Source organism: Anas acuta, chromosome 4 (genome assembly GCF_963932015.1).
Source record: "Anas acuta chromosome 4, bAnaAcu1.1, whole genome shotgun sequence".
Classification (NCBI taxonomy): domain Eukaryota; kingdom Metazoa; phylum Chordata; class Aves; order Anseriformes; family Anatidae; genus Anas; species Anas acuta.
Window position 1 is genome coordinate 64,915,630 of NC_088982.1, and position 12,713 is coordinate 64,928,342.

Below are 12,713 nucleotides of genomic sequence, written 5' to 3' on the forward strand. Positions count from 1 at the left end.
AATTATCAAATGATCTCTTCTACTTTTCCTGCTAGACTGAAATAATACCTGCGAGAAACAAAGTCTTCCAAAGGCAATAAATGCACAGTGGCTTTAAAAAAGATAACCAACCAAAAAACCCTCCCCAGCAATGACCAAAAAGCCAATCCCCCCTCCGAAAAACAATCACACACACAAGAAAATGTGAGTAGTTAAAAGATATTGTCAGTCCTCCTGTTAACTCCAGATGGTCAGAGGCTCCAGACATTGTCCACATCTGTTTCACAGTCCTCCTCTAAAATGGGTGCACAGCTGGGGGAGAGGTACCTCAGATAACTCTCCCCACTGTTTTAAATGCTGGTGTATTAGGCAAAGACAAATGACCTGGACAAATTCAGTTTTGTAAGACAAGTGATCCTGTGATGACACCTGTGTTCTAAGGTAACAGCTGACACTGGGAAATCATAAACGAAAGACTGAAATTATTTTAGAGACAAAAATTATTTATCGAAAGAGACAGGATTATCTTACTACCCTGGGAGATAACCAGTTACACACCCTGCTCACAATGGTTGTAACTCAGTAGCATTCAAACCAAAGCGCTTGACTTCAGTGATGCTCCTCTTTTTGGCAAGGGGGAATTGAAGGCACTGAGGCAGATGCTTTCAGACTCATCAATGGTTAAGAGGCTCCCTAAATTATGTAAACAGAGAGGAGAGGAGAAGGAAAGAAAAAGCAAATGCTATTTCTCTGGAAGCAATAACGTTTCATTGGGAGTACAAAATGACATGCCTAGCTACTTGTTTCTGCTCAGTAACAAGACAATTCAGAGCCCACAAAACTGAAATGTGAAAAAAAAAATACCAACCTGAGAGTGCCTGAAAATAACGTCACCGCTTTCACTTTCTTTGCTACAAAACAGAAAAAAAAAAACACAAACCAACATATTAAAAATATTAAAAACAGACTTGTCTTGTAACAAAAACAAAACAGTCTCCCCCACACACAGGTTTTTAGATGCTGTACACTTGATGCATTCCAGTAAATAAAGAAACACTGGGTAGCAGCACTTTGAGCTGCTAAGGTACCTATTTTGCTTCTTCTCGAGAGTCATTTGTGAGAAACACAGTGACATTTAATTTCGTGCCTTTAATCCAAAGAAATACCCCTCTCCCAACAAGCAACATAGTTGTGGAGAGAAAGTGTTGTATCAGGGGAGCAGAGTGGATCTATACAGGATAGTGAAGTCCAAAAGGCTGGACTCCCAGCCCAAAGACCAGGTGTGACAGGCATCTGTTGCTCTGCAGTCCCTGAGTGGAGTGTGCAGTTTCAGGCATCTAGATCTGACTTCTTTTCAAGTCTGAACCACCAGTGCTTTCAGTACCATTCCTCATAAGTTGGGAGAAGAGACTTGGTGGCACACAGTGCTGGGCAGAGCCCACATGACGTAAGCAGGACCTCCATACAGTTCTACCTTGAAGGTAACATGGCAGGTAATGCAGGTCTGCAGCATAATTAAACATACTCTCACACTCTGTGGTGGAAGATCTCTTACGCTGTGCTACAACCACAGGGAAAATAAAATGTACATATAATAATAATAATAATAAAAATCACCTTTCTTCAGACAAAACTTCCATGTCATCAGGTCCTGTTCTGTCTATAGGTCTGGATGAGCTAAAGCTTTCCATACTCTGTAATATAGTAAACATTAAAGCAGTAAGATACATGAGAGAAATAGATTCAAGCTGCAGGGCATTAAACAAATCACACATAGAAATATCCAACAGGACTTTGAGAAACAAGCCAACAATCAGACTACTGCCTGTTGCATACATATAACCAAAAAGCCTGCAACAAAAATAACTGCTCGCTGCTTCCTTTGTCTCTTTCATCATATGACTTCAAAATGCCTGGCAGAATAATGCTGCAGAGTACTCCTACAGTTCCCATTTTACAGACTGATACACTAAGCAAGAGAACAATTCTGTCATGTGTAAAAGTCCTGTAAGAGCAGGTACCAAAATTCACAGCATCCCCCTGGCAGCACTCCTTATGCTCATCTTCAATAATACACCCCCTTCTTCGCCAAAACCTTTCATAGTCTCTTCTCAGGCAGACAGAAGATGTTAGGAGTATAAAGAGACTGCTGTATGCACAGAGGTAATGTTAAGCTCTGCTACTATGAATGGAGGGCAAGAAATTCAGCTGATGATGACCACCTGCTCTGAAATTTGACTTGGCTATCAACAGCAACATTAATGCTGTTGTCTGGTGAGAGCCTGAGAAAGAATTGTGAAGACAAGCCAAACTCTGATGTATCTTTGATGGATACAGGGGTCTTATACCCCTGGTTGCACACTTACAGGAACAGTTTTCAAAGTCAACAATGAAGCCTTCTGCCTGCTTGGACTTGGTCTGCAAGCTAAGAGGTGTTTTTCTGATCTATTCTGGTATTTTTAAGGTGCTGAAGAAAGAGGACATAGGGCACTCAAACTGTATGATGTGCTTGCTGCACATATGGGGAGTAGCACTCGTTGTAGCTTAGTGCAGGTGAAATACACAGGAAAATCAAATCCTTAATTTGAATTAGTCAGAACACTTCTTTTTTCTTTTAACAAAACCCTGTGACACACTCTATATTTGTATGTAATACTTCTGTTTCTCTGTCTTTCTGCTGACTATGACTCAATCATACAGCATCTACGAAAAAAAAAAAAAAAGGCAAGCAGAAGTAAAGGATGCCATCATCTGTTTGGGTTGGTACTGAGTTTTTTCATATTGGAAATAAGCTTCAAAATTGCCTCGATGTCATTTTTAGGTGCACTGTTGCAACAATTCTTAAAGAAATAAAGCAAAGTACACATGACACCAGAGGTCGAGATTAGGAAAATGAAAGTTGCCACTTTGGGCACAAGACCAGGAGCTTTTCTACCCTGGCATTTGGGCAAGTCCCCCTTAACCAGGAGGAAGGAAGTGAGCAGAGCACAGCGTGGTTCGTGGCTTGGCCCAGGAAACCTCACGCCACAGACTTCTTGGGTTGGTCACAGCCCTCTCTCACCTGCTACACCTCCAGCCAGCTCAGCCTATTCCAGCCTTGCTTGATGCGATGCTTCAAGTCCTAGTGATACCTGGCTACTTGTGTCTCTGAAGGGCAGTTACGAGCTTTAAATGCTTCCTGCTCGGTTTGCTCGGAACCAACAGAACTGACAGTTTCTCTACAACTGACTTAACGCTTTTGAGTCAGATGCATTTAGACAGCTAAGAGGAGAGGTTCCACACACTGTCCTACGTACTCTTTCAGGCTTTGAGCAGGAAGACTGAAATTCAAAAAAAGGTGAGGAAAAAGCTGCAACAAGCACTGTTTGTAAATGCAGGTTACGTCCTTTTATACCCAAGTCAGTAGTCCAGCTTGGGTTATTATTTGAAGCGTAAAGACGTAGCCAAAAGAAAGCTAAGCCACCACACACACACTGCATGCTCCTGGCAGCCTCTGAAATGTAAATATTAAATAAATGCATTCATGAAAGCTTAAAGAGCAGTCTCTGCTCTTCATAGAGTAACACTGTGTTCTTCTCAAGCTGTTTCGTAACAATGTTCCCATTTGACAATCCCACTGTAACACTTCCAGCAAAGCCGGCAAGGACCACACTCACAGGATGATCATCTTGTTCAAAGTGATCTGTACGTGGAGTTTGATCCTTTTATGTTCCTTTCAGCCTTTGTCCCTCCAAAATTCAAAAATGATCCAAAAATGAGGGACAGAGCGAAGTCCAGTGGAGACAGGTAAGTCTGAGGACATTGCCTCCAAAACCATTTTAAGACAGTATGAAAGTTTTGCAGGTCCCTAACATACACTCTTAAACGGAAGCTTTTGACTGTCTTTCCTTGCCCAAATCCTGAGCCAAATTTCCATTTAGGCTGCTTTACCACTAAACAGGTACAGAGAAGAGGCACAAGAAAGAGAATAAGCACCTGACATTTGTCTTAAAGTCCATTGCTACAAGCAAAGGCACAAAGTGAGAGTGTGGCTATCAGACTGTGCTCTTTCGTGAAGTATCACATATCAGTAGGCTACTGAATGCTAAATCTAAGCACAGTCTACAATTCTTGGCATCTTGCCATCTCTTTATCACAAAGAGAAGCTAAATCTGTCTCTCTCTAGGATCTCTGCACAGGGTAAAGCATAAGATCATTGCAATTTTGTAACCTAAATAAAATTAGTCACAACACAATGTCACATTAAGAAGGAACCCAGAGCAGACTCAAGCCTAGTAGAGTTTACTGAAGGAGATGCTCTATAGCTCAGAAGGCTAGGCTTTTCACACAGCTTTCACTGTTACTAGTAGCTGTGCAATACATACATGGTACCTTCCCAGTAAAAGATAGCTGGAGGGATCATCTTTTAGACCAATGCAGTCCAAATTGTTTTGCAAACTGCAAACATGACAGTAACACACAGACTGTAGGAAAAAGGCATAAAAAAACCTTTATCATCTTATTATCAAGCAGTTATTTGTGACCTATGGTTTCAAAACTTAGCACAAATAATCAAAATAAACTCAACATAAGCATGTGATCCTACATCTGAGGTTCCAATCTCCTCACAAGAGTTTTGAAAGACTGCGAAAAAGAATTCCATCCTTTTTCTCTTTCCAAAATATTTTTCTAAGTTCAGAAGACATAAGCAAAAGGTTGTGGAAAGAGAAAAATGACTGTGGTGGAGTAAGAGGATAATAATGGAAAAATAGCTTCTCAGATGCCCTTTCACAAAGGTTACAAGTGCAGAATCCAGTGTTACCCACAATCCAGAAGAGTCGTGTATGCCTTTACTGTAAGTGGCTACCGGAGGGAACCAGACGTGCACCAAAATAAAAAAGATTTTTTCCCATCCTAATACTAGGTGTCAAATAGTACAGCACGGCAGCTTACCACAGGACTGTCTTGGTTGTCATTAAGCTCGGAAAGTTTGGTGCTGGATTTCTGCCGTTTGGGTTTATTCCTTTCACTAAGATATCCAGAGTTGTCTTGTAGTTTTTCTACTTCTTGAGCAGTTAGAATACAGTCTTCGAGATTGCTGAAGCCAGAGGGAATGTTCTCCTTGTCGATGACTTCCCTAAAACAAAAAGCGACAGCGTTTAACACACTCTCCCGCTACATTTAGGGTAGCAATAGAGAAATGTATTATGCTGACTGGCGCAGTTCCGGCAACATTTTCTACGCCCTATGAAACAGGTATCTCTGGTTCTTCCTAGTACAGCAAACAACGTACTCTGTGAAACACTAAATCCCATCGAGGAGTGAAAGCCAGGTGTGTACACCTCCAGTGAGAAAGCTGTCAGGGTCAACATTTGGGACTCGATTCATGGAGAATCACATTGACTTCAAATGGAAACTGGACTAGCTGCTGGTTGTCTGTAGTATTTTTATAAAGAATATGCTACATATTTTCCTTTGAGACATGTGCTTTTGATTTAGGAAACTGATTCACAGCTGTGGTCCAAGGATCTCCTTTGGTCCATGACACCATATAATCAGCCCTCTTTACTCATTCTCAAACACAAGAGCTTCAGCCAAATGCTTGATTCTATCTTGCCTAATTGCCAAACAAGAAAAGGGAAGGCATCCCTGCAACTGCAACACAACTGCTAGGACAGAAGACTATTCTGCTGCGTCAGGAAGCGGATGGGACAGCTACCTTGAAGTCATCGTGTGATACGCTATCTGGGTCTCCCTGAGCTAGCTGGGTTTGTGTGTTTTCCAGAAGCTTGGCACACGGTTTATCTTTCCCTGCACAATTACCCTGCTGGATCTACCAGCATGCAGTTTTGTCGTCACAACCTTTTCAGTAGTCTTCCCTCTACTTCATGCAATAATGAACAGACACATACAAAACACACCACTACGTTAAGGAAATAGAAGAAACACAATGCATCTCATTCTTTACCAACCGTGTCCTTCCAGGGGCTAAAGACTGCTCACACCTGACATCAAAACTGGAACATTTACTACTGTATGCACAGCCACCTTATGCAGTGCTGTGCGACTCTAAAGCCTGCTTTCACAGGCAGCAGCACAATTTCTCTGAACTTGCAGTAGTGTGATAATAAAACAGTTACTCTGCAGTATCTGGACAGGGCCAGCATGACAAAATGTTCAGATCAAAAACAAAATCAGGAAGTTCCAGTGATTTTCTAGATCTCAAATCTCTAGGGTTGGTCACTGGAAGAGAGATACAATAGATGTATCTACTGTACATTGTATTATACATCTATGATCAAACTTCTAAAATAATCCACTTGCCTTTCTGTAAGTTTTTATAATCCCCTGAGCAGACCAGTTACTTCCATATAGTCTGTAGATCATGTAGTCTGCGAAGCCTAGGAGTTCATGTATGTATTTTTGTGATGAACACTCTTGTATTAACACTGGCTGTATTAATGATACAGCCCCATCTTGTGACATTACAAATCCTCTTGTGATCCATCACAAGGCAAGGAGATGAAGTCACTGACAACCAAAGAGGGGAAAAAAAACAAACAAAACAAAACAAAAAACTACTAGTTCTGAAAGGAATTCTGAATTTTGACAATTCACCCACAGGAGTTTCAGCAATCTGACCTAAGGGAACCAGTGAAAACAATCTGAACCCCAGCCAGCATTCAAAACTTCCAGTATGTTATAAATCCTTGGCTCACACTTTAGGGACTGAACGTGAACAACTGCGTCAAGATAGGCTAGAGTGCACTAAAGGCAGCTCTGTAACGCAATGTTGAAAAAAAACCCCTGCAGTACTATATGCTTCCAAACACGTACACTAGCCAGTCTCTGACCTACTTACCTGCAAAGCCTGTCAGCAGGGCTACTAAACAAGAAAAACTACTTCAGAGCTACTGCCAGGTACTCGAGTGACTTGCAACTGCTAATTTCCCAGTCCATAATCACAGGATATTTTCATTCGCTATGGAAATGCTTTTTTTTTAATTTATTTTGTAGCTATGGATTATTATCACTTTTTTTTAAACTGACACATTTTGGAAAATAGAACAGCTACAATATTCAGGTGAGGTACTGAAGGTCATGCATCTATGCAAAAGTGGCTTGGTATAGGAAAGTGCAGATCCAATAGGATTTGTGGAATTCAGCATCCAGGAAAGAATAAGAGCCTAGGTCTGTATTTCCGAAACTACCCTGAAGTCCTACCAATCCAATACTACAGTACAGACATTCTTTACAAGAATTATCACAATGTTTAAAGCTAGATGTATGTCTAAGCACTAATTAGATGATGGGCTTGCAAAATCTTTAGTTACAATTCCTAAAGATAGCTATGTCTTGGACATGTGTTTTTTAAAGCTGCAGTGGTTTGTACCACATCTGTGCCACACAATATATGCCACAGGTATAGCAGTATGAAAGGAAAAATAGGTATTATTTTTACTCTTTGATTTAATGAAACTCACCATTAAGCCATGTTTACTGTTTGTGTAATGGTGGATAAAAAAATCTTAGGATCTGATTAATCAAAAGAATGATTTCTAGTTTCAGATGAACTCCCAGGGCTCCTCAATAAACCTGATTATAAGCTATACCTACACATATGGAAGGAGAACTTGGTCTCATTTTGAATTCAGAAAAGCATCTAAAAAAAATGTTTTTATCTTGCAGGAAGTTACTGACTCTAGGGCCAATTGCTTGGGGATTTCCACTAATACAACAAATACTGTAATGAAACAATCCCAAATTCATTAGGAACTCTACTATACTGCTTTAGCTTACTTCTTATCATACTCTGGCCTCCTCAGTTTGCTCTACAAAACTCCACATTTCACAGCTCTAGCTGATGCAACAAAGCTTCTGTTCATATCAGAACTACCAAGCAGTGCCTAGATAGAAGACATAACTAGGGTACACTTAATCAAATATACTTTCCAAAACAAAGAAATCAGGATCGTACATGTCTCTGTTTCTCCGGGCTTCCTCCTGCTCTTTGTGATGTCGCCTCCTCTGCCTGGCAGACACATTAGAAGAGGCTGATGATGTTCCCGATTCAGAGTCCTCTGAACTCTGGCCGCCTGAGCAATGAACATCAAAGAGATGCTGCTCCACGGCTGAGCGGATTGTCTTCTCTAAATACCTGTCAAGCCGAAAAATAAGGTCAATTGAGCTCAAAGATTTTCTGGAGCTCCCTCTCTGCAACAATAAAGGCTGCATATTGGGGGGTTATGTTTTTTTATGAATGGCAAGACAGTATAAAATGTACTAGGGTCCAAGACATTTGCAAAGAGCTAAGCCAAAATCTTCAGTTAACTTGATGTTCAGGTTCCTCAGAAGAGCTGAGCTTTCCCAGTTCATGTTGCCTTTGTTTATTTTTAGGGCTGCCTGAACCTTCCGTTGTAAAACAACTGCTTTTATTTACTGCAACTTTGGTGTCTAACTTTCACCCTCCGCTTCAACATCCCTTGCCCTGACAAAATCCTTTTTTGCGACCCAACCATGCTGATGCTGGTCAAGTCTATGGTGCAATCCACGTTCAGTAAGGCAATGGATCATCTGCAAGAAGGTGATTCACTGCTGTCTCACAGGGGGATGAGAGCACGTAAACAGTACCTCACTGTAAACTCATACTGCAAAACCACACGTTTAACCCAGTGACCAAACACGGATCTGGTTCTGAGCTCATGCTGGTTTTGCACTGTTATTGTGCCACCACCTGCAGTCACTTCTTGATGTTCTCTCTCGATAGAGCTCATGCCCACTGGCACTAAGAGATCTTCCACACAAGGGACAGCATAGGAGCCTCTGCAGTTCCATCAGTTAAAGCTGCGAGGCTACCTGAACTTTCAACACAATCAGATCTGCTTCATTACGGTACTCATGTTTTCTTGTAATATTTCCTTTCTTCCTTAACCAGAGGAACTTTTTGTAGACAAAATCTAAATACTTTTTTCTTTTTTTTTTCTCCTAAAAGATCTTTTGGAAACACATTTCCCTGCCCCATCCATGTTTCTTGCAACGAAGAATGAGTTTTTCTAAACATAGCTGATCAAGGCCCCAGTATAACTTGTAGTGCTTTTTCCATACTTAAAAATGTTATTTGCAAGATTTGCTGCTTAATTTTTAACTGAGTAGCAGTAAGTACGTATACCTTTACCTTGCCTGACTTCTCCAGAGAATTTATGAAAGTTGTTGCTAAGTTGCTATAGTTCTGCTGATACTGCAGTTACCAAAATGTCAGAAGGTCTTAGCAACTGCAAAAAAACGTATGGTTTAACTTGGCGAGCATCTCTGTGCTTCATGTATTGACAAGAATCAGCTCTGCAAACTCACCAGCCTATGGAAACTTTCAGCTCTGTAGGGGAGCCAGCTCTGCTGCTATCGCTGGCACAACACTTACTGTGATGGGATCAAGCCCTGTTCTCCACTGGGACAGGACAGGGTGCAAACAAGAGCAAGAGCACAACATGAACAGTTTCTCTAAATATGCAGGATCAGCCTAACCAAAACATCACATGCATGGAAAGAACCAAGGACCTGCAAATTTTTCAGGAGGAAGTAATTTATAATCGTTGCAGATGCTTTGGTTTGGGAAACAATGTCCTTTTTGCTTGTGTAATAACGACCCTTAAGGAGAAATCAGAGACCAGCAATACTTTAAAAACTTCAAGATACCAACATTGTACATACAAAATAGTAAAAGAGACACTTACTCTCCTGTAGCAGGCATGTTACTACTGACTTGTGATACATGGGAGCTGTGTAAAAGAAAAAGAAGAGAAAGTTAGGCCTACATATTGCAATAATGTCTCAAAACACTTGTTCTTTGCAGCACTAAGAAACAATTTAAAGGTGTGAGGCTGTCTCAACAACAATTGCATGCACATGCCACAAGTTTTCCCCTTAAGGAATTTTTATTCCCACAGTGACGTGGCACATACTGGCAATGCCAATATCCTCAACAATTACTTTGCCTGTCATTTCCTAGCAGTAGGCCAAGAACTAAATGGAAAGTATTTCAACTTCAGCATATAGCAGAGTTTTTGCTTTCTTAAGAGCTTTCTGCAGCTCTACGTAGGTTGTTTTAGCCTCATCACAAAAAAAAAAAATTGACTGTTGAGGCTGACTTGAAAACATATGAAAGGGGACTTAATATTTAAGAATCTGTAAATATTAAAGTGACAGGAAAGGAAAGGAAAAATGGGCTATTCACAGTTCTCCTCCTGCAGCTCTCTGACATTCACGTTCATGCTTTACATTTTTTAAAATAAAATGCGTGACCTCTTCTTTTCCTTTTCACTCTCAGTCTGTTTTCGGACTCTGAAGAGCTCGCATGACTCTAAGTGTCACCGCTTGCTGCTTAAAACCCTTCTGAACAAGCTGACGTGCCGCCTTGCACAGCTGTCACAGCTCTCCTCCCTCTGCACAGGGCCAGAGTCAGCCTGGCCGAGCCAAGTCCCGTCCTGCCCCTCTTCTCCACTGCCGACTCGGCTTTGCAGATAAGGTGACACTTCATGACCATCACCCCTGTGATCTTCATTAGTTAAGGCAAACACATTACAGGCCTAGAAGATTCCTTTGGCTTTCTCCCTGTATCAGCAGAAGAATCAGTAGTGTGACTGGCTGATAAATTCCAGAAAAGTGAACCGCGTGGATAGGTTATGAGACACGCCGAATGCAAACGTGCTTTCTGCCAAAACAGTCACTCACTGCTTTCAATCCTCGTGAGTTTCTCACAAACTGGTTCAATGCGGAAGAACCAGTTACAGCCAGCTTCCCTTAAATCCCCTGCTTCCTCTCTCGCTTCCCTTGAATGTTTAATACTTGACCATACAGATCTGATGCCAGCTAAGAAGCTGCGACACCCAGATGATGACTACTCTGTGGCTCCACTGCTTTTCAGGGTCACTTTTGGTGGAAGGCAGACAATAGAGAACGGGAAGGGTAAATTAAGGATCACGATGGGTCTGTTTAAAAACAACCTTACTCTCTGTTCAGTTCTGTTCAGTGACAAATACTCCTCACAAATACCCAGCTGCAAATCACTCACATACACTTCTGCTTTCTTTGGCTGAGCCAGTACGTTCACCGTGGTTTGGATAAACCCATGCACCCTACCACACTCATCCCTTCCAGGCCTTCCTTCGCTATGTGCCGATCTCTAGGCCAGACACAGTCCCCTGGAGCTGTGGCACAGCATGAAAGCAGTCACGTATTTGCCAGCCTATTCCACATTACCTACACAACACCCAAGTGGCTGTGTCATTCAGATGAGTTCATGAATGGAAGACACACAAACAAGGATCAAATTGCTGTACTCATTATTATGAACGCTTATTATTATGGACATGCAACTTACTCGCAGAGAAAAGAATTGCAAGATCTCTTTCTTCCCATATTCACTCTCCTGACTATTAACTATTGCATGGATTTACAATCTGAAGTGCACATTTCAAGCATCCTAGTTGCTTTCCTGCTTACCTACATAAACTTTGGCCTCTTCCAAGCCTGAAACTTTTTTTATTTTTGTTTTTTAAATGACATGGTCTCTCATGGGAGATGGATTAGCAAGCAAGCAGCAGGCTAATCCACATTATCAGATACAATTCATCCTACGGCTACTCTGACCCGAGGGCATGGGGTCAGGCTGTGACAGGGGAGGGTCAGGCTGGACAGCAGGAAGAGGTTCTTCACTGAGAGGGCTGTCGCGCACTGCAACAGGCTCCCCAGGGACGCAGTCACGGCACCGAGCCTGTGGGAGTTTAAGGAGCGTTGGGACTGTGCTCTTAGTCATAGGTCTGAATTTTGGGTAGACCTGTGTGGAGCAAGGGGTTGGACTCGATGATCCTTGTGGGTGCCTTCCAGCTCGGGATATTCTGTGATTCTAAACTGCCTTGTGGGAGTAAGTTAATCCTGTATCAACTTTCCAGTTTTTACACGCATTCCATATTGAGTGTGGATGTCTTTCATATCACATCATTTTTCTCTATTTTCAAGTCAGGAAAGTGGTAAGGGAGGAGGAGATGGGAACGTTTTCAAAAGACTAGAATCCAAACAATCCTAAAATGAAGGTATATCTATCCATCATACAGGACAAAAAAATCTCAGGAAATAGCTCTTCCTTCTATTTCCAGCAGAATTAATAATTATGTGAAAATGCAAGCTCACATTTCACACAAACCTAATGAAAGGCCAGATACTGTATGTGAGAGAGCTCATGCTGTTATCCCCATGCGTGGTATTCAGGGCCAACAGTCTCTATCTGCAAACCACACATATCATTATTGAAAACACACAGTAGCTTCTTAATACAAAAAGTAGTTAGAAGAAGAAACTAAAGACAAAGCTGCAAAAATACCTAAATAAGATGTCGAAAATGTTTGTAATTCCCAAGTACATTCTGTAGCTGCCTAATTCTCAGTTAACTGTGTGCTTTGCTACCATCAACTTAGTTTTAAGTCTATTAACATCATTAATTTACAATAGCACATAGCTGCACAACAATTACTTTGTGGTATGTAGAAGAACACTACTCAAACTATATCGTGTCAGAGAGCCCATGATACGGTGATTTTCAAAGTATCAATAAATAGGAAGGAATGATGTACATAGCTATATGCCAACATAACAACAAATGAAGCTGTCATTCTCTTTTTATTATACTTCTGTTCTAGATGCTGCTTCCTTATAAATTCAATATGACTTTATTCTTAGCCCTGTGATATTTCAACTCTCTT

General features: G+C 41.3%; 1 protein-coding gene across 11 annotated transcripts in view; it reads right to left on the bottom strand.

Moving 5' to 3' along the window:
• The window catches only part of FAM13A (family with sequence similarity 13 member A), a 127,150-nt gene that overhangs the window by 31,284 nt on the left and 83,153 nt on the right, over positions 1-12,713 (bottom strand). For 10 of the 11 annotated variants that reach the window (XM_068681688.1, XM_068681687.1, XM_068681686.1 and 7 more), the window contains 5 exons: positions 9,690-9,734; positions 7,937-8,116; positions 4,912-5,095; positions 1,597-1,673; positions 848-890 (listed from right to left, as the gene is read on the bottom strand). In XM_068681688.1, coding sequence (XP_068537789.1) covers positions 848-890; positions 1,597-1,673; positions 4,912-5,095; positions 7,937-8,116; positions 9,690-9,734 — 529 coding nt within the window. The remainder of the gene's footprint in view (positions 1-847; positions 891-1,596; positions 1,674-4,911; positions 5,096-7,936; positions 8,117-9,689; positions 9,735-12,713) is intronic. The other variant, XM_068681689.1, reaches the window with a different exon arrangement.